The 22,205-nt window shown below is 30.1% G+C and overlaps 2 protein-coding genes and 1 long non-coding RNA gene across 6 annotated transcripts in view; 1 reads left to right on the top strand and 2 right to left on the bottom strand.

Annotated features, from left to right (window-relative positions):
• The window catches only part of LOC145329948 (sodium-independent sulfate anion transporter-like), a 161,094-nt gene that overhangs the window by 44,099 nt on the left and 94,790 nt on the right, over nucleotides 1-22,205 (bottom strand). Inside the window, exon 1 of one of the 4 annotated variants that reach the window (XM_080174435.1) lies at nucleotides 5,263-5,368. The exons of the other annotated variants lie outside the window; for them this stretch is intronic. Within the exon in view, the coding sequence (XP_080030561.1) occupies nucleotides 5,263-5,329 (67 nt within the window). The 5' untranslated portion in view covers nucleotides 5,330-5,368. Of the gene's footprint in view, nucleotides 1-5,262; nucleotides 5,369-22,205 lie in introns of those variants that run through there. 4 annotated transcript variants of the gene reach the window in all.
• On the bottom strand, nucleotides 10,933-14,642 carry LOC145330351 (uncharacterized). The gene is made up of 3 exons (XM_080174985.1): nucleotides 14,567-14,642; nucleotides 12,603-12,902; nucleotides 10,933-12,218 (listed from the first exon to the last, which is right to left on the bottom strand). Exons 1-3 carry the CDS (start codon nucleotides 14,640-14,642, stop codon nucleotides 10,933-10,935), a joined length of 1,662 nt encoding a protein of 553 aa, XP_080031111.1.
• On the top strand, nucleotides 15,354-16,633 carry LOC145329951 (uncharacterized). The gene is made up of 3 exons (XR_013883189.1): nucleotides 15,354-15,468; nucleotides 15,876-15,935; nucleotides 16,517-16,633. It is a non-coding gene; the product is annotated as an uncharacterized LOC145329951 (long non-coding RNA).

The raw sequence follows: 22,205 nt of genomic DNA, 5'->3' as shown, positions 1-22,205 counted from the left end.
TGTCCTTCACATAGCTAATTCTTGCAAAACATAGCAAATTCTTACAAAACATAGCAAATTCTTGCAAAACATTGCAAATTCTTACAAAACATAGCAAATTCTTGCAAAACATAGCAAATTCTTACAAAACATAGCAAATTCTTGCAAAACATAGCAAATTCTTACAAAACATAGCAAATTCAAAAAGTCCAAAAATTCTTTGACACTTAGAATATTTTCGACCTGGTGTCCTCTCAGTAGGTACGCTTGGTGTCACCTGGGTGTTTTTTCTTCAAAAATTTGACTAAGTGTCAAAGAATTTTTGGACTTAGCCAAATTTACTAAGGATTCGAACCATTTCCCAAATCTTACTGTTGGTACCAATGACACCAGGTCACTGTATCTCAAGAATTGGTGGTCGGATTGCGCTGAAAATTCGTTTTTGAGTTTGGGACCCTTATTGCAAGAATTTGCTATGTTTTGCAAGAATTTGCTATGTTTTGTAAGAATTTGCTATGTTTTGTAAGAATTTGCTATGTTTTGCAAGAATTTGCTATGTTTTGTAAGAATTTGCTATGTTTTGCAAGAATTAGCTATGTGAAGGACAGAAAAGCTAGGTTTTCCAAGAATTTGCTATGTTTTGCAAGAATTTGCTATGTTTTCCAAGAATTTGCTATGTTTTGTAAGAATTTGCTAAGTTTTGCAAGAATTTGCTATGTTTTGTAAGAATTTGCTATGTTTTGCAAGAATTAGCTATTTGAAGGACAGAAAAGCTAAGTTTTCCAAGAATTTGCTATGTTTTGCAAGAATTTGCTATGTTTTGCCAGAATTTGCTATGTTTTGCCAGAATTTGCTATGTTTTGCCAGAATTTGCTATGTTTTGCAAAAATTTGCTATGTTTTGCAAGAATTTGCTATGTTTTGTAAGAATTTGCTATGTTTTGCAAGAATTAGCTATTTGAAGGACAGAAAAGCTAAGTTTTCCAAGAATTTGCTATGTTTTGCAAGAATTTGCTATTTTTCGCCAGAATTTGCTATGTTTTGCAAGAATTTGCTATGTTTTGCAAGAATTTGCTATGTTTTGCAAGAATTTGCTATGTTTTGCAAGAATTTGCTATGTTTTGTTAGAATTTGCTATGTTTTGCAAGAATTTGCTATGTTTTGTAAGAATTTGCTATATTTTGCAAGAATTTGCTATGTGAAGGACAGAAAAGCTATGTTTTGTGAGGTTTTGCTATGTGAAGGACAGAAAAGCTAAGTATTGCAAGATGAAGGACATAAGCAGCCTTCCTAATGTAAGAATTTGTCAGACAAAGGACATAAGTCACCTTCCTTAAGTTAGATTTTGTTAGATGAAGGACATAAGTAGCCTTCCTTAGATCAATTTCCAGTGACTTCTGTCCTAATTAGGAATGACCTTGTTTTCTTTCCATGATCCGAAAGATTTATTAGTTTGTTTTTAAGATCTAAACTAACAATTTCAGGGAAGCTTCACATGTATCTTTATGTTTTAGTCTATTTTAGACCCTCCTGCAAAGCTTTGAAGCAAAAACTAATTTTTTTTGTGGGATATAATTTTTTATAGTGGTGCTTCACATAGGAAGTTCCAGCTAACCTTTCAGAACCTACACGTACACATTGCTTTTCTGTAAAGAAGAACCAATTGGTCCAGCGGTTAGCAAGATACAAACAGACATTAAATGAGAATATAAAAAAATCTCCTGAGTACTACTTTACTAAAATAGCATTGACTTTGATATCAAAATTAAAAGTATAATTTTTTAGATTAATTGCGACAAGCACTTTGAAAGGACACTACAGGACATTAACATTTTCAAAAGAAATTAGGTACATCTAAAATTTAGTCTTTGGTAAATTTCCTGAGAACTTGTTTGTCCCTTAGTCGTAAAATAGTGGCTACGCTCTAGGGACATCTTGAGGCACTTTGAAGGTAGGTTGGCCCAATACCCTACTTTTTTTTTGGGGGGGGGGGGGATTATTTATTTAGGTGTAATCCTTTTACATATTTAGTCTAGGGTTGGGCCGGATATCCGGTCTGGCCGGTTATCCGGCCGGATACCGAATATTAAAACTATCCGGTTACATGATATCCGGCTGATTTTTGACGCCGGATATCCGGTTATACGGCCGGATATCCGGTAAATTGCCGAACGTTGGCCAGATATCCGCCCGGAACCGGATTTTCGGTATTAGAAATCAGCCGGATATCCGGTATCCGGCCAAAAAGTATCCGGCCCAACCCTAATATTTACATATTATTAATACTATAACAATCCTTAGCTTGGATGTTTCATGACGGTTTACACAACAAGGTCAATGTTCTTTAAAGTAGTGCATAAGTTTACAATGTCCTATATGGAAATAAAACAACAAACGGGTTTAGTCCCTTACGTGAAAACGCCTCTTAAGGGGCGTTTCGTTGTATTTTCACAATAGCTTTTCTCCTGTGGGGGCTCTAACTCTGCGGGGCCTATTGCCTAACCATGCGTGACAATCAATAACCTAACTTATAATAATCTATCAAATGATACTGTGAAAATACGTCAAAACGCCCCTTAAGAGGTGTTGTCACGAAAGGGACTTTACAAACTGTTATGCTTTTAAGAGAAATAGAAATATTGAAAAATTGAGTGTTTATAGTTGAAAAGTTTACAAAATTTTGACAATACGTCAAATATCTTTGTGGAGTGACTTTCAGACGGATATAATAAAGAGTAGCTTAACCAATTAATCTAAGTTTAGGAGATTCTTTTTAAAAGGTCTCTCTTTGTTTTGCAATCGAGAAATGGCAACCTTATCATTAACAAATATACCATAGGTACTTTATTCAAAGGCGATTTTTGGTAATATCATCCTTTTATAAAAGTAACATAATATCTGTGTGTGTGTAACGAAGGATGTAGCAAACCTTTGGACCATTAAGGTTCTACTTTTCAGGCAACTATATGCTGGTATTGAAAATCAAGCACAAATTTTTCAGATTTTAAGCAATTTTATCAAATCCTTTTTTTAAAAATCTGCCTTAAAACATAACAGATACAGATATTTTTATCAGCGTTCTTGGTCTGACAATAACTTGAAAAATAATCAATTCATTTTGAATACCTCTATCCCAATTGCTCACATGTTCATAGTCACATGTCAAACATTAGTGTAGAACCAAGAATCTACAAAAATATTCAGTTTTGTATTTTATATCAAATAAAAAAATCATGTTTTAAGATTACAAAACTAAAGACATAGAAGATTATTTTGGCTACAAATAAATAGAAAAAATTATGATTTAATTATAATTTAAGCAGACAAACAATAAACACTTACTGCTTATAGATATGCTACGAATATAAATTTCAGACAAATAAAAAATCCATTAAAAACTGGGTTCAAAAGCTGGCATTCAATAAAAGGGGATGTGCCATTATAAACAAGGACAAAATTGTTAATATTTGGATAAAATCTAGCCTACTGCTGTGGGACACATTTGTGCTTGTTATAAAAAAACTTTAAACTAATCATAATATGACAAAAATAATTTTTTAGTGGTATCAGGGCGTATTTAGAATTTCTATATATGGGGGGGGGGGAGTAAAACAAGCATTTAAAAAACTTTAATCCTGGCCTATTTAAAGCAAACCAAAGGCTATACTTTTAGAAGCCTCAAGATGCACTTGTGAGAATGGGGGAAGGGGAGTTGACACCTCATTTTACACTTATGTTTTAAAGTAAAAAAATTTATAGGGAGTTTTTTTCCAGGGGCAATTGCACTTTTCAGTGTTGAGGTGCCCTCCCTAAAAATAATCTTCCTTGGACCTTAGAAAATATTCACTGTAAAGAAAAACCATATCGGTCAAGCGGGATCCTTCAGTAAAAGACAAAGACAACCATCCTGTTACTTTTATATGGTAATAATTGTGAGGTAAAAGAGGATATATAAATTTTTGCCTTACCCTAAATGCTTTATTAAAGACTAAAGTAAAACTTTAATTGACTTTATAAAGTCTTGAAACTTTGACACACTTCATGTATACATGAGTTATATATGATGGATAGATGAATGGGAGATAAATTTATTTTCCAACAAATATTTGTGTTTACTAATTTGCCTTTGTCCAAAAATAAAGCAGCAATTCAAGCCAGCAAGTGTGAGTGAAAAAGACAGTCCCTCCTTTTTCAATTTGAGTTTTAAAACAAAAATTTTAAACAAAATTTTGGAGGGTGAGATTTTTTATTGAGAGGTTGTATCAATGTATACCCTCACCAGAAACATAAAAAAACTATATCTGGACCTATAAGAAGATTTACTGCAATGGAGAACCAAATAAGTTCTGCGGTTAGCTGCAGACAAAAAAAGCTTACTACTTTATATAACAGGAAAACATTTTTTCTAATCTTTAATTCTGACAATAAGCAAAGTTATAGGAGTATATTATATCCTTGCTTATAGAGTAGCTTCGCTTTTAATAAGTACATGGCTTATATGTTTAAAAGGCATTTGGATTTATGCCTATTACATAAGTCGTCTTACTTGTTTGATAATTTTAAACGTATTTTTTGGCTGTTGTTGAAATAAAAAAAAAACAATTAATCCTTAGATTATTTAAATTTAATAATTTAATTTGTAAAAAATACCATTTCTTTTTTTTCCTTATCTAAAAGCTAATCATTTTAATTACAAAACTAATCTTATAATTATAACATGCCATATTTTATCTCTTGTAAACATTAATTATAAGGTTTAAAATAAAATAAAAATTCATTTTTTTTTCTGGATTAACGCTGGCAAATGTTTTAAATACTTTTGCTTTTATGGGATATTCTTTTTTGATGTTAAGATCTTAGCAAAGCGTTTAACTTAAAGTTTATATGATAAGGAGAGGACATTTGTCTTTAAATCAAACTAGTTTATAAACAAGTTTTCTCATTTGTTGGCTTACAAACTCTTAAATTGATTGATTGGTTTAATTGATTTAATCAGAATTTTGTTCATCCTTATTAACATGTACACAAATCTTACTGTGGGTGTCAGTGTCCATTGTCTTATCCCTCTAGAACAATTTTCATTGAAATCTACCTTTCAAACTGATGAATTCATGGGTGTGTTTAACCTCCACCAAAAACAAACTTTGGGGTGTCGTGGGACCCAAAATTGTTTTGGAAACATGTTAGATTTTGCCCCACTCATAAAAATTTTACCACCAGTTTATTGTTTTGTACACCCTCAAAACAAAAAGCTTGGGCGACCTTTTTAATAAAAAAGTATAACCTGAGAGTAGATTTACCCTAACCTGAGGGTCCTCTGTCTCCGTCAGAGAAACTCTATCCTCCGACATTTTATAACTTTTTCGATTCAGTTTCCCAAACTCGGAAAATACTCTAAAATTTATGTTTCAACAAGATTATTTTTTTGTATGAAAACGTATACAAAATACAAAATAAAAACAAGGATGACAACATCCATAAAAGCGAAGCACTGAAACGTTAGGACAAACGGACACTAACACTTGAATAGTGTAAGAACTGAATAATCAGAACATAAATGTATAAATGTCGAAGCAAAATTGTAAGTAAAATTGTTGAAAAACTGCTTGATACAGAATAATGTTTATGGACATACTTACATTTTTAGGACTTGATTATAGAGTTGCTTCACTTATAATATTGTACTTTGTTGTCCCAGGAATCAGTATACCAAAAATCAGATCAATCGGATTATTAGATCACATAAAAATTTGTTGTTAAAAAAGTAAAAAAATCAACATGTTTCAAATGGATGTACGGACATTCTGGTAACGATTATAAAGTTGCTACGCTTTCTAAATCGTACCTAACTACTACAGGAATCACCATGCAAAGTTTGAAATCAATAGGACAATTCTAACATGCCTAAATTAGCGAAAAAAGCTATCCGTTACGGATGGACGGACGGACGTACGGACGGACCGACCCTAATTATAGAAAAGCTTCGCTTTTATTAAAGAGAAGGACAAAGTTTTTAAAGCAATTGTTTTATAGGTTCATGGAACCACACAAAAGAAGCAATAAACAGCAATGACTATCAAACACATAGGTATACCTATTCCCAAATTAGGTATGAATATTGCCCTTATACATATGACAAAATCAAAATAACATTAATTACAGTACGGCTTTGTAAAAAAAATGCAGAAAAGCCATACAGTACTTTTTAATTAAAAAAAAAGAATAAATTCCTAAAAAGTGGAACTAGCTCGAACCCGATAACGTAGTCACAAAATACTAATACAACTTCACTACTTATAATCCTACAATGCATGTATACTTATTTCTAAGCATATCACAAATAGGTATACCTATGTATGGTATAGGTAAACCTAATATTTTAAAATATTCTGGCTTATGTATATAACTATTGAATGATTGTAGATTAATGAACATTTGCTACTTTAAAAACACAGGGTGAAAAGATAAAGTACATTTTATCCAAACAAAGTCAAAGTTAATCGTTAGATTTCAGCAACAATAAGCTAAACATTTTATATTAAGAGAAGAAAGTGTTGAAATGTGAAAAATCTTTAAAATAAACTTAGTATTGACTTTATTGTTCTAATATTGTCAGACAGTAGAAATTCATACCATCGACCTACCCTTACCAGGACCTATATGTATCTTCTCAGTAAAGTAAAACTAAGACAGTCATGTACGACATACCAACTGACCATTTCAATTAAATTGAAGAGAAGATATATAATATATATTGGGATAAGATTATTTTCCTTAAATATTTCCATTGCCTATGACTTTAATCATGAAATTAAAATGACAGTTTATTAAATACAAGGATTACAGGGACAACTATTGATTACAAATTTTGATTACACTAAATTGCCAAAATCTTAAAATCAAAGAGGATAAAAAGAAAGTATTTGTTGTCTTAAATCTAGAACCAATGTTATAATATCAAACGATGATTTAAAATAACTTAGAATGTTTTGTTAAGGGCTAGAGTTTAAGATTTAGAATACAAACTATCAAACAAAGGCGTTATAAGGTGGTGGATACTACCCTCCAGGAGTACACCCCTGTACCCCTCTATGCCTCCTTTGTCAAGGGCAAATTTTCTTTAAACAGTTAAGGGGGCTGTCAATATAAGAAAGGTACACCTTCTAAATTTAATTGCAGGGGTGGGGGGGGGGGGGGTTGAGTGGGATATCAATCAAATCACATTAGTTTAATTAAGTGTATGTTGATAATGTATGATGGTGAGGGATGGGAGGTAAAATAACTCCCCTCTTGCTGTCTGATTACACAAGGGTGGTATAAAAATTTTGGGGGTTTGCATTGCAAACCCCTCTAGAAAAACGCTTTACACGCCATTATTATACAAACCCTTTTTACTAAAAATGACTGTCTAGATTTTTTGCTTATTTAATTAGTTTATGAATGATGTCATTCTTGTTTTAAGTGTAAAAGTTAGATGGCACCCTGTATACATCCATGCATACATATTGTGGCTTTATCTATACTTTACTTAAAATTATGTAAACAATAAAATAACAAAACCCACGCGGAAAATTACAACATCTAGACGATTGTGTCCATTATTATCCCAGCAATTACAAAACAGTTTCAAAATAATGATTATGATCAAAATTAGTTATTCCAAGCTAAAATTACTCTTTTTCAGGAAAAAGTAAGATATATATGGGTTTAGAATGGAAATATTTTCCAAAAGATCTCGCGGGGTAACCACCCCTTATGTAAATTTTCATCGCTGGGGCAAATAACTATAGGGGGGTCTTCGCAAGCCATACCCTCTACCCCTACCCCCAAATAAAAATGATAGATTATTTGATTTATTAGATTTTTAAAATATTGTTCTTCATTCTAAATGTACAATATTTAGGGATGCAAAGTGGTGATTAAAAGCAGGTTTTTAGCCATGTTGTCAAATTAATCAACAAAAAATATATTTTTTTTTCAATAAGAACAATATACTGATATGTTTTCTCCCAATTCTAATAAAACGTGCCAAGTTTCAGAACAAGAAGAGAATACCAACCAAGTTGAAGCCAATCTCCAACTCATATGACAAAGCATAAACTTAGCTACCAAACCGAATAAGTTAAACGCAATATTGTCAAAATTTACAACATTTAGCTGGTTAGGCTAAATTGATTCAAGTGATAGATGTGATAAACAATTCAACTTTGCCAAAGAAAAAAAACAGTTCAATTCAATACTTTAAACTTAGATTAAAATTATGTTATGAAGTACTTATAAGCTGTAATTTGTGAGAATATTAAATAAAGCTAGATTTTCCAAGAATAAATAAATAAAGATTTATCCAATGCTTAATTAAACTCTAGCAAGCTACCAGATGTATTTAGCTTTTCTTATAACAATAGAAACTCAGAGTAAACTGCATAGCCGGCTTATACAAGTACAACTTGATGCGCTACCGTACCCTTACTCCTAGAATCCAAGCTATTAAGCTACAGAGCTGTACTAATCAGTGTCCCAAAATCTAATTTAGCATGTATTATACAACTTAATATTTCTTATCAAGCATCCTTAAAGAGAGGTACAACTATAGAGGTTCCCATGTTCCGGTATGCTCCAGGGCCTCTGGAGTGTCAACCGGTGCGAGTGTCCCCCTAGGGCCGCGACCAATGGCCACAAATATACTAGCATTCTCTAGGGCCTCTAGAGTGTCATCTAGTTGCAATTGCTTGTACACAAGGTTCTCAATTGCATTTGTGTCGTGCGTTTCAGTCCCTAAAGCTCCAAACGCCTACAGATAGCTGTCCTTTAATCTCTAGTAATTTTACAAGACTTAAAATATTTGTATCTACTATATATGTAATTGCTAACCACGTTGATTCCTAACCCTCAACTAAGAATGATTCTATTTTTGCACTTGAATAATTCCTAATCAAGTTGGAGGAAAGAACTCCACTCTTTACTAACGTTTTCCAAAGGTACTAGGGCTTTCTAACAAGCTTTGATATTAGCAACTACTTTGAATTTCTAAATAAAAGAAATCATCAAAGTATTTTTTGAAGTTACTTTATATTTAGACAATATAGTAGCAAAGGTCCTTTAACAAGTTGTACATGTAGACCATCATAACCTAATGAATATCAACTATATACATAACCACTAATCACGCTATTCCCTCCGCAGGAATAACTCCGCTCTTTACTAACCGCTTCCAAAGGTACTAGGGCTTTCTAACAAGCTTTAAATTAGTAATTATTTTGCTTTCTAAGAAAAAGTCTATTAGATAAAGAATATTTAAATAATAAACATTTACCAAGATAATATAGAGGCAAAGGTCCTTTAGTAAGTTATGATATGCTTATAAGTTAAGTTTTTAAATTAGTTTTACTTTTACTCTTAAACTGCTTAAGTAATGGCAAAATTAATACAAAGACCTAAGTGTTGTAAACACTTCCACGCGAAGATCTCCTATTATTTATTAACTTTTGTGCAATAAAGAACTGTTGTCTCACAACTTCAAGTTCAAATTATTCAATATATACCAAAGTGAAAAATGTACTAAGTGTTTATTGTTTATACTTTATTGTTGATTAAATGTGAGTATCATAGTTTAGTATTGTATTCTAACATAAGTATAATAATGTTTTTTAAGTTATTTTCAATTATTTTATATAAGGTTAAATATGTTTTATGACAGTTAAAACATATCTTTGGATTTGCAAAGTGTAAACCATAAGTTCTTAATAAGAAAGTAAATTTTAAACTTATAATATTTGATTCTTTAAGATTTTCTTTACACTTGACATGTAATTGTTTGTTATCCAAATACTTTGAAAAATAATCATCAAACTTCATTATGTTTTGTAAATTTACAAGTCCAAAGATATAATAGTTAAACTTAGATAAATTTGCTAAAGATAGTTTTTTAAAGCAGCATAAGTATATGATTTTTCAGAACTTAGCCTATTTCTCTAGTTTTGAGTTTCATTTGATTTTTACAAGTCCCAACAGGGAACTTGTAAAATTTCTATAAATCTCAATAAGAGTAAAACAGAAACTAAGATAAATGAAAAATTGATACACATAAAAATAAACACCATCCTTATAAAAACTAACAGAATGGTTAAGAAAAGAGATAGTATACAGATAAACACATTAGATAGGTTAAACATTAAGAGATACAGAGGTTAAATAAAAGATTACGAGTGAATGAGTGTGCAAGGCTCATTGAGAACCAAATACTTTGCTGCTCTATTTATACTGAGATCTTAGAATGTTCTAGAATTTAGTTAATGGCATAATCTGATGCAATCCTAGCTTTTTGTGCAATAAAAAGTATAACAAAAACTTCTACATCAGTTTTTGTCATATAATAAAGAAGATTCTGGAAACTTACACATGATGCAATATTAGCTGTTTATGTCATAATAAAACTTCTACATCAGTTTTTGTCATATAATAAAGAAGATTCTGGAAACTTACACATGATGCAATATTAGCTTTTTATGTATGACAAAAACTTATTCATTGGTTTTTGCTTGTATAATTAAAGTGTTTCTAAGAACATTCTAGTATCTATATACAATTACATAATACAAAATAATGATGAAATTATTGAATCACAGTAAATAACTATACTCTTGTTTCCTACAAAAAGTCTAGAATATTCTAGATATAAAACACAATTATATAACTTTGAATTGTTGTGCAATCCTAGTTTTTGCTCTAGTAAAATTGTAGCAAAAACTGCACTTTCTGTGGGAAACTCAAAATATACTAATACTTGGTTTTTTTTTTATGTATTTTAAAACTACAATTCTTTTTATGTTTTTTTTTTATTTTTAGAACTTTTTTATTTAGTTTACTGGACATTAGTCAAATTGATTTTTTTTGTGTACTTTTTAATAAAAAGTAAATCATCCTTCCCTCTCTGCATAAAAAACAAAAAAAATTTTCAATTGACGAGGGTGAAATCATTTTGTCTATGTTTCAAAACAAGGGTAAAAATTAGAGCAGGAGTCAGTCTCAGGATACTTCCACTTGGAAGAGAGACAAAAAGTAAGTTGAATCCTGAGTCACTGAACAAATTTCTGATATTGACCAGAGATAAGTCCAGAAACCTATCAACGTTCATTTTTCCCTCCCCTGAGAATTTAGCTCTAATCTTTGAGCGAATCTCGTCCCTTGTATGGGGCATCCAAAAAATGTCCTCAGGGAAATACCCATACAATTTGAGACACTGGGCACTCATGTACCCAGAGTCCACGAGATATAGCTCTTCCCCTTGACTAAGAAGCACATTCAGGTCTCTAGGATTGTCCACTGGTACAATCCCATAGACCTTATCCACGAAGGTACATGAGTCAAGAATTTCCTGATCCTGTGCTCCAAGGCAAATATATTGGGAGCTGGGTATTGTTGTAGGACAACCATACACTTGGATCAGGTTTGTCTTAGTCTCATACAACTTCTGGTAATAACTGCTTCTATAGTGCTGTCTAATTACTAATTGATTACTTTCACTATCTTTAGTACTGGCATTAAAGAAACAATAATGGGGTGGGGGTGGTTGAGCAAAGAGATGGATATACTTCTTAGTCATGCTTTGTAATGCTGGCCTAAACCCCCCGCTACTTATGCTTGCCTGTTGAACTCTATGGATTCCCCAAGTTTCCCTAAACCTACTGAGAAGATTGAGTTCAACATTATTCTCATCAATTCTGAGCATGCAAGGAAGTATAGCTGCTCTTTTTTCAACAGCCCCTGTGAGTACAGCAATTTTATCGTAGTAGAGATTGTGTTTGAACAATGTTTCACTATCTATGTCTGTCAATTTATAATTAAATTTTTGTGTACAAGCTAAATAGGGTGATAGAGCATAACTTGGTTTAAAAATCAATGACGTGTTTGTGATTTCTGACAGTGTTGACTTCTCAGAAAAGGGGAGTGAGAAGTAAAAAGGTGAGTAAAGAGCCCGCCTATTCTGAATCTTTCTTTCAAGAAGATTTTTCTCTGCTGGGATGGAAAAAGACGTATTACAGTGATCGCCGATGAGGACAGGGAAGCTTTTTCTAATCAATCTTGGACTATCAAACCCCTCTAAAATTTCGAAGTCGTCGAAATCTTCAGCTACCTCATACGAATTTTCACTAACCTCCTTGTTCTCTGACTCTCCCTGACCATTCTCCTTGTTGACAACATGATGGCCGTTTGTTGTTGCAGGTGTACAGACCTCCATGTCTAAATAAAATATTTTTTGGTCACCCTGTTGTTAGATAATATGTTCCTTTAGTCTTAAAACAACTTCATTATAGTAAAGTGTTTTTTATTTGGGTGTTTTCTCCATGATGCCACTTTTAAGAAATTGGCTTATTGACTTCAGTTATGAAAATGATGTGCATGATGAGAAAGTGATGCTTTACACTACACAACCCAATCTATCTGTTAAAGATGCGTTGAATATTAGTGATTCCTCCTATGTTGATTTTTCCTCTGACTACTTTACTACTTTTCCATCTTCCCCTGACATTCCTTTCTTGGAATCTACTTTAGAAAAACCAGCTCTATTGCAAGAAACTCTAACCCAGCTTGCTACACATCTATCTACTGATAACTCAAAGTTACCTTCAGTTACATCTGAGGCTTCAACAGCTGCTCCATCCTCTGTATTCTCACCAACCTCATCAGCTTCTTTGCTTTCAGTAGGGTCACCCTTATCCTCAGCAACCACTTTAGAATCTGATGTAGCAACGCTGTCTTCTCCGTTGCCAACGCCCACAACTTCGCCTCCATCATCAAGAGTGGTCTCATCTCCGTCCACCACGATGATAACTTCAGGTTCCGGTCTCTCAATTATCTCTATGTCTACCTCTACCTCCTCCTCTCTCCGGGTCTTGGAGGCAGATTCTGAGGAACTTTCTGAGCCTGAAATTCGAAAAAATTTTAGGACCCAAGAAGTGGTTTCAACTCCTTTTAAAGAAGTGAAATTGGATCCTCTAACCACTTATCTACCAAAAGTTCCTACCACTAAAATACCTTCTCCTAAACTCAGTGGTAAAGTTACAAATAAGCGAAAACTTAAATCTGGTCCTCAAACCCAGGTTGGAAACTTTTCTACAAAAACTTATAGTTTACCAAATATTCCCAGTTTTACCCCAAAACCGAGTCCTGCCTATAACAAATCTATCCACCGTGATTATGGTTTGGCTGCCAAGAATTCCTATCAGTCAATTTATGAAATAATCAGCAGGTAAATTTTAAAAGAAAAAAATTGTTTACCTATCATTTTTAATAAAATGTATTTTTTTTATAGCCCAGGTTATTTCTCCATTTTGGTTATTGGTGGTACAATTCTAGTGGCCCTATTTCTTATCCTAATATTACTCGCTTTGCTTGCATTGGGTAAGATTTTATTTTATGCTATTTTATGAAATTAATTTGCAGACTTTTTTATTGGGTGTGAACGATTTTATAGTCTGTTAGTCTATATAGATTATATATATTTATGATACTATTATCAAAAAGATCAAATTTCAATTTTTAAAATGGCCAATACTGATCGCGTGTGTCCAAAAAATTATAAGAATAAGATGGAAAAAATAAAATTAAACCAATAGATATTATTTTTAGACTTTAATTTGGTTTATTTTGCTTTTGTTATATTCTCTTTTACTTTAATTAAATTTCCTTATTCATAATGTCGTCTTCGTGTATAGGTTTCGCGATTTTCATTTTTCAAACTTCATAATTATCAGCGGCATTCTTAATTTCTATTGCGTATTTACTAGAACGGTTAAATTTAAAAGAAAACTTATTATTTTTGTTGTTAATTGATTTTTTATTCGTAGGTCAAGAGTGTACTAAAAAGATTAAACGGCGTTCCCAGCAGAGTCAAACGGCTAGCTCAAGAGTTCATCGTGCTACCCAGAAAAACCTTGATCCTACCAAATATTTTAATACTACTAATTTTGGCCCCAATTTGTCTACTATCCCTCCTGACTCCGTTGTGAATAATCTGCAAAAATCTTTTTCAATCTAAAGTTTACTTAGTGTTTCCTATTGTTTTTGAGATAAACTAAATTCATACTTTCTATTACAGTTTAGAATTTTCATCTCTTGTGTAACTGAAAAGTACCAACTGCTAATAAGTTTTTTTTTACAGTAGTGTCAACAAAACAATTAAGCCCTGTAAGAACTATAAAAAATTGCCAACCTATGTTTTAACAAGGCGAATCCCCCTATTATACAGTTGTACATTATCCCAAAAAAAATGTTCTTTAAACACTATTATCTCTCTACTAATATTATCAATGCTTAAACTAATAAACACAAACATCAGTATGGATTATGCTTACCTATATATCTTTACTAATAATGTCAATAGATAAATTAATACCTATAATTATTGAGTTTAGATTTACTTACCTATTACTATAAAAAATTTTAATTTCAGATTTTTTTTCAACAATGAGTATCCCGGATGGAAGTTCCCAGATTATCTTAAATAAGATTAAAACAATTCTCAATTCCCTTCTGCAAGAAGAACGCGATGAGGCTACGACCGATAAGTTATTTCTTGGTGCTGTTGCCCTTGGACTTTTGGCTCTCGGGTAAGTTTATTATTTTATTCTCCCCCTCTATTTCATTACTAGAACCAAACCCCATTTCTCCTCTTTCCTCTCTTAAATATTTTAATTCTGACATTTGCTTATTTGCATTCTCAGCCCCAAAACTGCGTATGGTTAATATTTTTGGATAACAGCTTTTTAGAAATATCATTTGACCTATTTTTTCACCCTTTTGGATGACATATGTTTTCCATGATAAGTTATGAAGTATGAAATAAACATTACCCAAATAATCAGGATCTATGATCCCACCAGTGCATATTATATTTTTTAAACTTAAACTTGATCTCTCCCTAAGCATAGTAAAATGACTTTCGGGTGCTTTAATTTGGAAACGCAAATCTATCTTAACGCAATTTCTTGGTAAAATCTTTATTAGTCCAGGACTATAAAAATCCAGGCCTACAGATAGCTTTGTAGCCCGGGTAGGCTTTTTGATACTAGCATCCGAAGTAATTACAGCTGTCATTTTTTTTAGAACGGCGGCAGTATTGAGATTATGTTTCAAGAAGAGAAGACAAAATATTTCCCAACCAGGTAAAGTTTTTTTTTTATCTCCTTTCTAATATGTTAATGACAATTATAAAAAATATGAGTATAGTAGTATAGATTATAATTAGATTTTTATTTAGTTTATGGTATTGACAGCTGTTTAAAACCCAATATTCGCTATAAGTGATGTTACAGGGATGTAAATATTCTTTAATAATCATTTAATATAGTTTAGTTAAAAGTCTTTTTATATTTTAGATCCCGAACGAGATGAGAGCCAAGAACTAGAGTTGCGTCACCATCACCAACAACCCCCTCGGACAAATCAGGCGATTGAAATGATGCCCCAACCCCCTGAGATAAATCTAGAGGTATATCAAATAAGGCTTTTATATCTTCTGAAAGAAATTATTATTTTTACTTTTATAAAAGTCATTCTAAACTTAAATAAACTTTGATATACAGTAGGCTATTTTTTTTATTTGATTGCATAGAATCCCTGCTAATTATTTATAGGTGTATTAAACTAATTATTAGCTACCTAATTCATTAAGTTTTACTTCGCTTCTGTAACTTTAATATACTAAAATTTTATACTAGGTTTTTGGTAATTAAATTTCTTTAATTCAAATGATTTAATTTACTTCCTTCTAATTTACTTTAAACTCCTCAAATCTTAAGTACCCTTTCTATAATATATACTGACTTTTTTTCTGATCATATATACTTTCAGATATTAAAACATAAATTCCTACCTAATAAAAATTTTTATTTATAGGCTCGTCTATCTGCGGAACTGGGACAGTCAAGAAACCCTTTCTTGCTGCCCGTGAATAGAGTAAGAAAAGTTTTCCTTATAAAACAAATCTTAACTACAGTACCTAGCTTACTATATGTGTAATTACAAATTTTATAAAAGTTTTACAGTATTTTAAAATTAAACTTTTCACCTATTATTTTCTAACAAATTATTTGGTAAAGCTAGTATTGTTTTTAAGTTTTTAAAGTTTTTCATTAAAGTTTTAACTACGCTAAGAAGCATTGCCCTCTGTACTTGCTTAGCTAAACGCATATTAACTTCAATGTATTCAAAAAATGTTGATGACTTATTTAAATCATCAGCTTGCTTATTCTTTCTAATGCAATGTTTACTTTTTTCCTTATTCTTTAAGTTACTAATTTTCTGCATTAATCTTAATCGGGTTTGTTGAATAAGCCATAATAAAATTTCTTCCATGAGTCGTAAATCTATATTGGAAGTCCTAACTATAATTTCATCCCTGCCCCTTAAATTAGAGGAGTTATTTCTAACTATAAGTTTATAGTTCTTTAGTTTGCACATCTTAAAGTTTTTTTTTACTGAGAAATTATTTCCTTATTACAATAAATGAATGCTAATCAATTTTAATTTTGTTTCAGATGGTTCCAAACCCCAATATACACAACTGGTAAAAAACTCTGCTTTTGGACCCACCTTTTCGGACTTTCAACTTTCGGACTCAATCTTTTCGGACTTTCAACTTTCGGACTCAATCTGTGATAAAAATTGTGATATACAAATTCAAAATTCTTTAAATTTCAATATTCATAACTGATAAAAAAAACTCTGCTTTCGGACTTTTTTTTTATTTGGTCTTTCAACTTTTGGACTTAATCTGTGATAAAAATTGTGATAAAAATATACAAATTCAAAATTCTCTAAATTTCACCACCAAAAATCTCATAAAATTAGTGAAAAAAAATTCTTAAATCAAAAGAAATTCTTCATAAATTGTAACTACTCTAAATTTCACCACTAAAAATCTCATAAAATTAGTGAAAAAAAAGGTTTTTTAAATCAAAAGAAATTCTTCATAAATTGTAACTAAACATTTCGGTTTAAAGTTTCTGGCTTAAGTGATAAATATTATTTTTTTTAACTACCTCAATAATTCAAACATAATAAACTACCTCGTGTCTTTTCGTGATATTTAGTAAACTAAGATCTCAAAGCTTAAATACTTATTATTCTACTTTCTTATATAATTTGGCATGTATAATAAAGATTTCAAAATTTCAAAATTCCTCCATCAAATTCTTATAAAAATAGTGATAAAATTATAAACTAATTCAATTACTATGTAATTTATGAATAATGTTTTGTTTTGAAGTTTTTGGCCTAAATAATAACTATATTTTTTTTAATTAACTACCTCAGAAAATTCAATTTTGATAAACTACCTTATATATTCTTTACTCAAATTTATACTTTAAAATTGTAAATAACCTTTTTGTTTCAAACTTAAACTAAATCTTTCAAAAATTTGTAAATAATATTCAAACTTAACTTAAATACAGTGTTGTTTTTAAAACGTGATTCTTCTTATCAAATATTTGACCTCCTCAGTAGTAAAAACTTATTATTTTTTTTAATTAACGCAAAACTTATAACTAAATGTTTCGGTTCAAGCTTTCGATATAACTTCAAGTTTTTTTTTTACAAAAAATGTTACTTATGTAATAATCTTTTAATATACATCTTGTTTATAGGAAAAGTCTTAGTCTAGATAATTAAAGAATTAAGTTAAACCTGCTAATTGGATAAATATGTTTATAAAATCTTGCTTCTTGATAAAATTTTCCCGCTATAATTATTCAAAATCTTTTTTCTGTACTTCAATTCTATTTTAATTACCTTTTTATATCCTAATATATCTTAACCTAATCTTAATCTAACAAACTCAATATATAAAGTCTTATTTCAATAAACTCAATTAAACTTTCTTTTGGGAAGGCATTTAAGTTCAAACTAATATTTCTCTTACACTAGAATTTAGTTTTTAAAGTATTGTCCTCTCTCTTCCTTGTAGCATTTGTTAAGATCTTTACAACCTAGGTGTATTCAATCTTAAGTAGGTATAGATATTCTACTACGGCTAATCAATTTAATGATTATTATATAGTTGATTTTCATTTTCGAGATATGTGAACAATTTTATTTAACTAAAGGTCTTTACATCCTGGTGTATTTAACCTATAGATAAATGTCATTCTTTTTGTTAGGTATTCTTTTGCCATTTTTAGAGAGAATATACTTGGGTTCCAAAATTGTACTGCTTAAAGAAACACTAGAATTTATACTTTCATTGCCTCAACATATAAGAGTTTAATTAAGATGCTTAAAGGTCCTCTATATATATCTATTTATTTAAAATCTTACTTTAATAATTACTTAGAAAAAATTCTTTTTATATTTTCAACTAAAACTCAACAGTTATTATATTTGGAAAGAAAAACTGGCTTTGTTAAATTTAAATGAAATAAACTTTCCTATATTGCTCTTTAATTTGTTTAAGATCATAGAGAATATTACATTAAAATATTTTTCTAATTTTACCTAGGAATCTACAAATTTAAACGTAAATCTAAGATCTTTTAATTAGGAGAAAAAATTAAAGGAATTTTAATAATATTTCAAAAAAAATTTCATTATGCAAAAATTATGACAAAACTTAAGGCAATAGTTCTACAATTTTGTATTACATATATCTAGTTCTAGACTCCTTCCTAAAACATAAGATTCTATCTAATGTAAGCTATATACTCTATCTTATAAAATTTATTGAAAATTTAATTGATATTATAAAATAAAGCCTACCAAAAATTCTCTTCATTCTTTAATCACTTAAAGTTTTATGTTTCACCGTCTAAAGTTTGTTGTAGACATAACTGCTTAAATAATTTTTCCGCCTTATATATTAAAACCAAAATATGATTGAAACAAAGAAAAGTTTTTATTTGTAGTCTCTCTTTAATCGAGCTCGGTCTTTAAAATTCTATTACAATGTTGAAAACACATATGATATTAGTTTTAAAGTTACTCAATATTTTCTGAAAGAAAACTTTTAATCGAAAATCCGAAAACGCTTAAAACTAGTTAATAATAACAGTTGTTTCCATGTATAGGGATGAGATACACTTTACTTTGAATATTTTAAATGCATTGGAGTGAGATACACTTTACTCTGAATATTTTAAATACATAAGGATGAGATTTTTTTTTGATTACCTATTTTGATTCAACTGGTTTTTTTTTTGAATAGATAATTTGCTTTTTAGGTTATCGACTGGAAGAAAAATTCTACTGGAAGGAGAATAACAAATGGTTAAAACATTGTTTTAACTAAAGTTGTCAACCCCCCCCAAAAAAATATTGTAAAATTTACTTTTAAAAACTGATACTTAGAACTACTGTTCAACTATAACAATGCTTAAATTTTAACGTCTACTTCTAGATCTCAAAGGTATTGTTTCCAATCTGTTTATTATAAGTTTTTTAGAGCTATTTCGAGGCTTGTAATGTGCTTTAATTTTTTCATATAATTCCTTAGATCCAACTCCCAAAAACGCTATTGAGCTAAACACAAAAATATTAATGAATATCTGATAATATGAATTTCTGAAATAGTTACTTATATGTTTAATAATTGTAGCTTGTTCCAGATTACTTCTGGTATCATTAACTTTTAATTCCAATAGATGTCTTTGATCAGATGTTAACGAGGAAGAAATTACTTTAAAATTAGATTGTCTTTCTATTACCACATCTCCTTTGTGAGGTAGATTAAATTCCAATTTCCCATTAAACATAATATGTACCGGGTAATTTGAACTATTTAAATCCTTTTGAAGCCCTATCACAAATGCTTTACCTATTTTATCATCATGTTTAAAAAGCAAAATTCCCTCGTTTGTTATTTGAAATAATTTTGTATTGCTAAAAAAAGGACAATATTGAATAATAAGGTCAAATTTCTTATCATTTATATGTTTCAAACAAAAAGTTATTGCTTCATTTAGTCCTAATTGTTTTTCATCTTCAGTGATAAATTTAGCAATCTTTTGGTTTTCTGTATTGTAGTAATAATAAGCATCCAAAGAAATTCCCGCGTATGGTATCGCAATCAAAGAATTATATTTAATTTTGTTTGATAAAATATTTAATTCTAAATAGAATGTTGGTTTACTATCAACCAGACCTGATCCTATAAAATTGATATTTACTAAGTCAGAGTGTTTATTTTCAGGAGTCAATTTTCTTCTAAGATCATTTGTTACAACCCCTTGGAAACAATATTTGAAAGTTACAATCCAATTTTCCAGAAAACTTATTAAAATTCTTGCAGGAATATAGAGATTATTAAATGTAAGATCTACCCCTCTAATAAAAGTATTATCTTTTTTCATTGCTTCAGTTATGGAAGGTATAGGTTGAAAAGCTTCCTTTAAATATTTTTGATGCATCTTAAAATTATCCAAATGAAAAGATTGTTTATTTTCATCTATTATATAATTTACTTCAAAATCTGAGTTAATTTGTTGGTCTAGAGCTGTCATATGCGAAATTATTGTATCAATTTCTTTTGATAATTGATCATATCTATTTGTAAGTGCAAGAAATTTATTCAGACTAATAGCTATATTTGAACCTTTTGCTTCAATTTCAGCATTATTAGTATTTAGTTCAGTTTTTAAATCATTAAAAGATGTTCGGAAGAGTGTGTTTACATCCTTCATATTTTGGTTGTAGTCAAAAATAATCTTTACCACCGATTTAGTTGAGTCTAGGTATTTATCTCGGTTTATTTTTTCATGATAGAAAAAATCTATCACATCTTCTGAACATGAAAATGTTATGAAAATAGCCAAAAATATGATGTTCTTCATGATGAAAAAGAATTATATTTTTTTTAAAGCCAAAAATGTTGTTTGCTGTTATATTGTTGCTCGTATAGTAAAAATAATTATATTTAAAGCATGAAGTAATCTAAAGGAAGTTTAAAATAAGAAATTGACACTTGTCATTGTTCATCTCTGGTTTGTGTTTAATAGATATACCACAAATAGAGTGATCAACAAAAATTTTAAATTTTATTTTTCCTCAATAGAACTAAATATCTTAAATATCATACAATGTATTTTATTTTCTTACTACACTAATTAAAACCTTTATTATTACTTAAAATTATAAGGCTAAAATTTTGGACAGAAATTTAATTAAATTAGACTTAAAAGTAATGAACCTACTCTATACTTTTTGTTCGTCTGTGTGTAAGTCAAACGTTATTTGTTTTGGTGTTTCTCCAGACTTTTCATGATCTTTTTGCTTTTGTTTTATTATTCCTTGTAATTTACTTCTTGTTATAGGCATTGAAGTCTCATCAATATCATCATTTAAAATTTGGTCCTTTATTTCACTATCTGAAATTAAATTTTCAGGTTTAGGTTTGTCAAACTCATTTATTGAATCAATAGTCAATTTATCCAATTTTTCATCATTTTTGAATAATTCAAAATTTAAAGGTGCTGATGAAATTAATTTCTTAATTTCTTCAGTGGTTAGATTTATAGGTTGTTGTTGAGCAATTTCTTTTATTTCTTTAGGTAAATCCTTAAATTCATCAGAAAAAGGTATATACTTTTTGAAATGATTAAATGGCCTAATTATGGTCAATTCATCAACAATTCTAGATATCCAGGCTGAAACTGGATTTACTTTTACAATAACAAAAGGTTGAGGATGATAATATGTTTTAAGAGGTTGTGTAGTACCCAATATTTTACTCATATCCTTTACAAAAATTACATCTCCTACTTGGAATGATCTAGTAACCTTATTTCTATTGGCTTTGTCAAGTCTATTATCTCTTTCCTTTGTTATGAAATGTCTCACGGAATCTAGATTTTTTGTTAAACTTAATTGTTGTGCTTCAAATGTTTTTACACTACGAGAAATTATAGGGTGAAATTTTGGCACTAAAGGATTATCTAGGAAACATTTACTTAAATGCGACTCTGTGCCAAATACTAATTGATTAGGTGTAAAACCGGTTTTTGTTATACGACTGGAATTATGCAATTGAGCTATTATAGATGGTAAAAACGTCCAATTAAAATTAGGTTGATTAGATAATACTTTTTTCATTATTCTTTTAACTAAACCCACATAACTTTCCGCTGCTCCATGTGACATTCCAGAAAAACTTGATGAATAAATAAACTGACACCCTAAAAGAGCTAAAATCCGTATTGTTTTATTAGAACTAAATAAACCGGCATTATCGCTAAA

Source organism: Acartia tonsa, chromosome 10, assembly GCF_053477335.1.
Source record: "Acartia tonsa isolate MP-2025a chromosome 10, ASM5347733v1, whole genome shotgun sequence".
In the NCBI taxonomy this organism is placed as follows: Eukaryota; Metazoa; Arthropoda; class Copepoda; order Calanoida; family Acartiidae; genus Acartia; species Acartia tonsa.
Note: the sequence above shows the minus strand (reverse complement) of the source record. Positions and strands in the feature narration are given on the sequence as shown.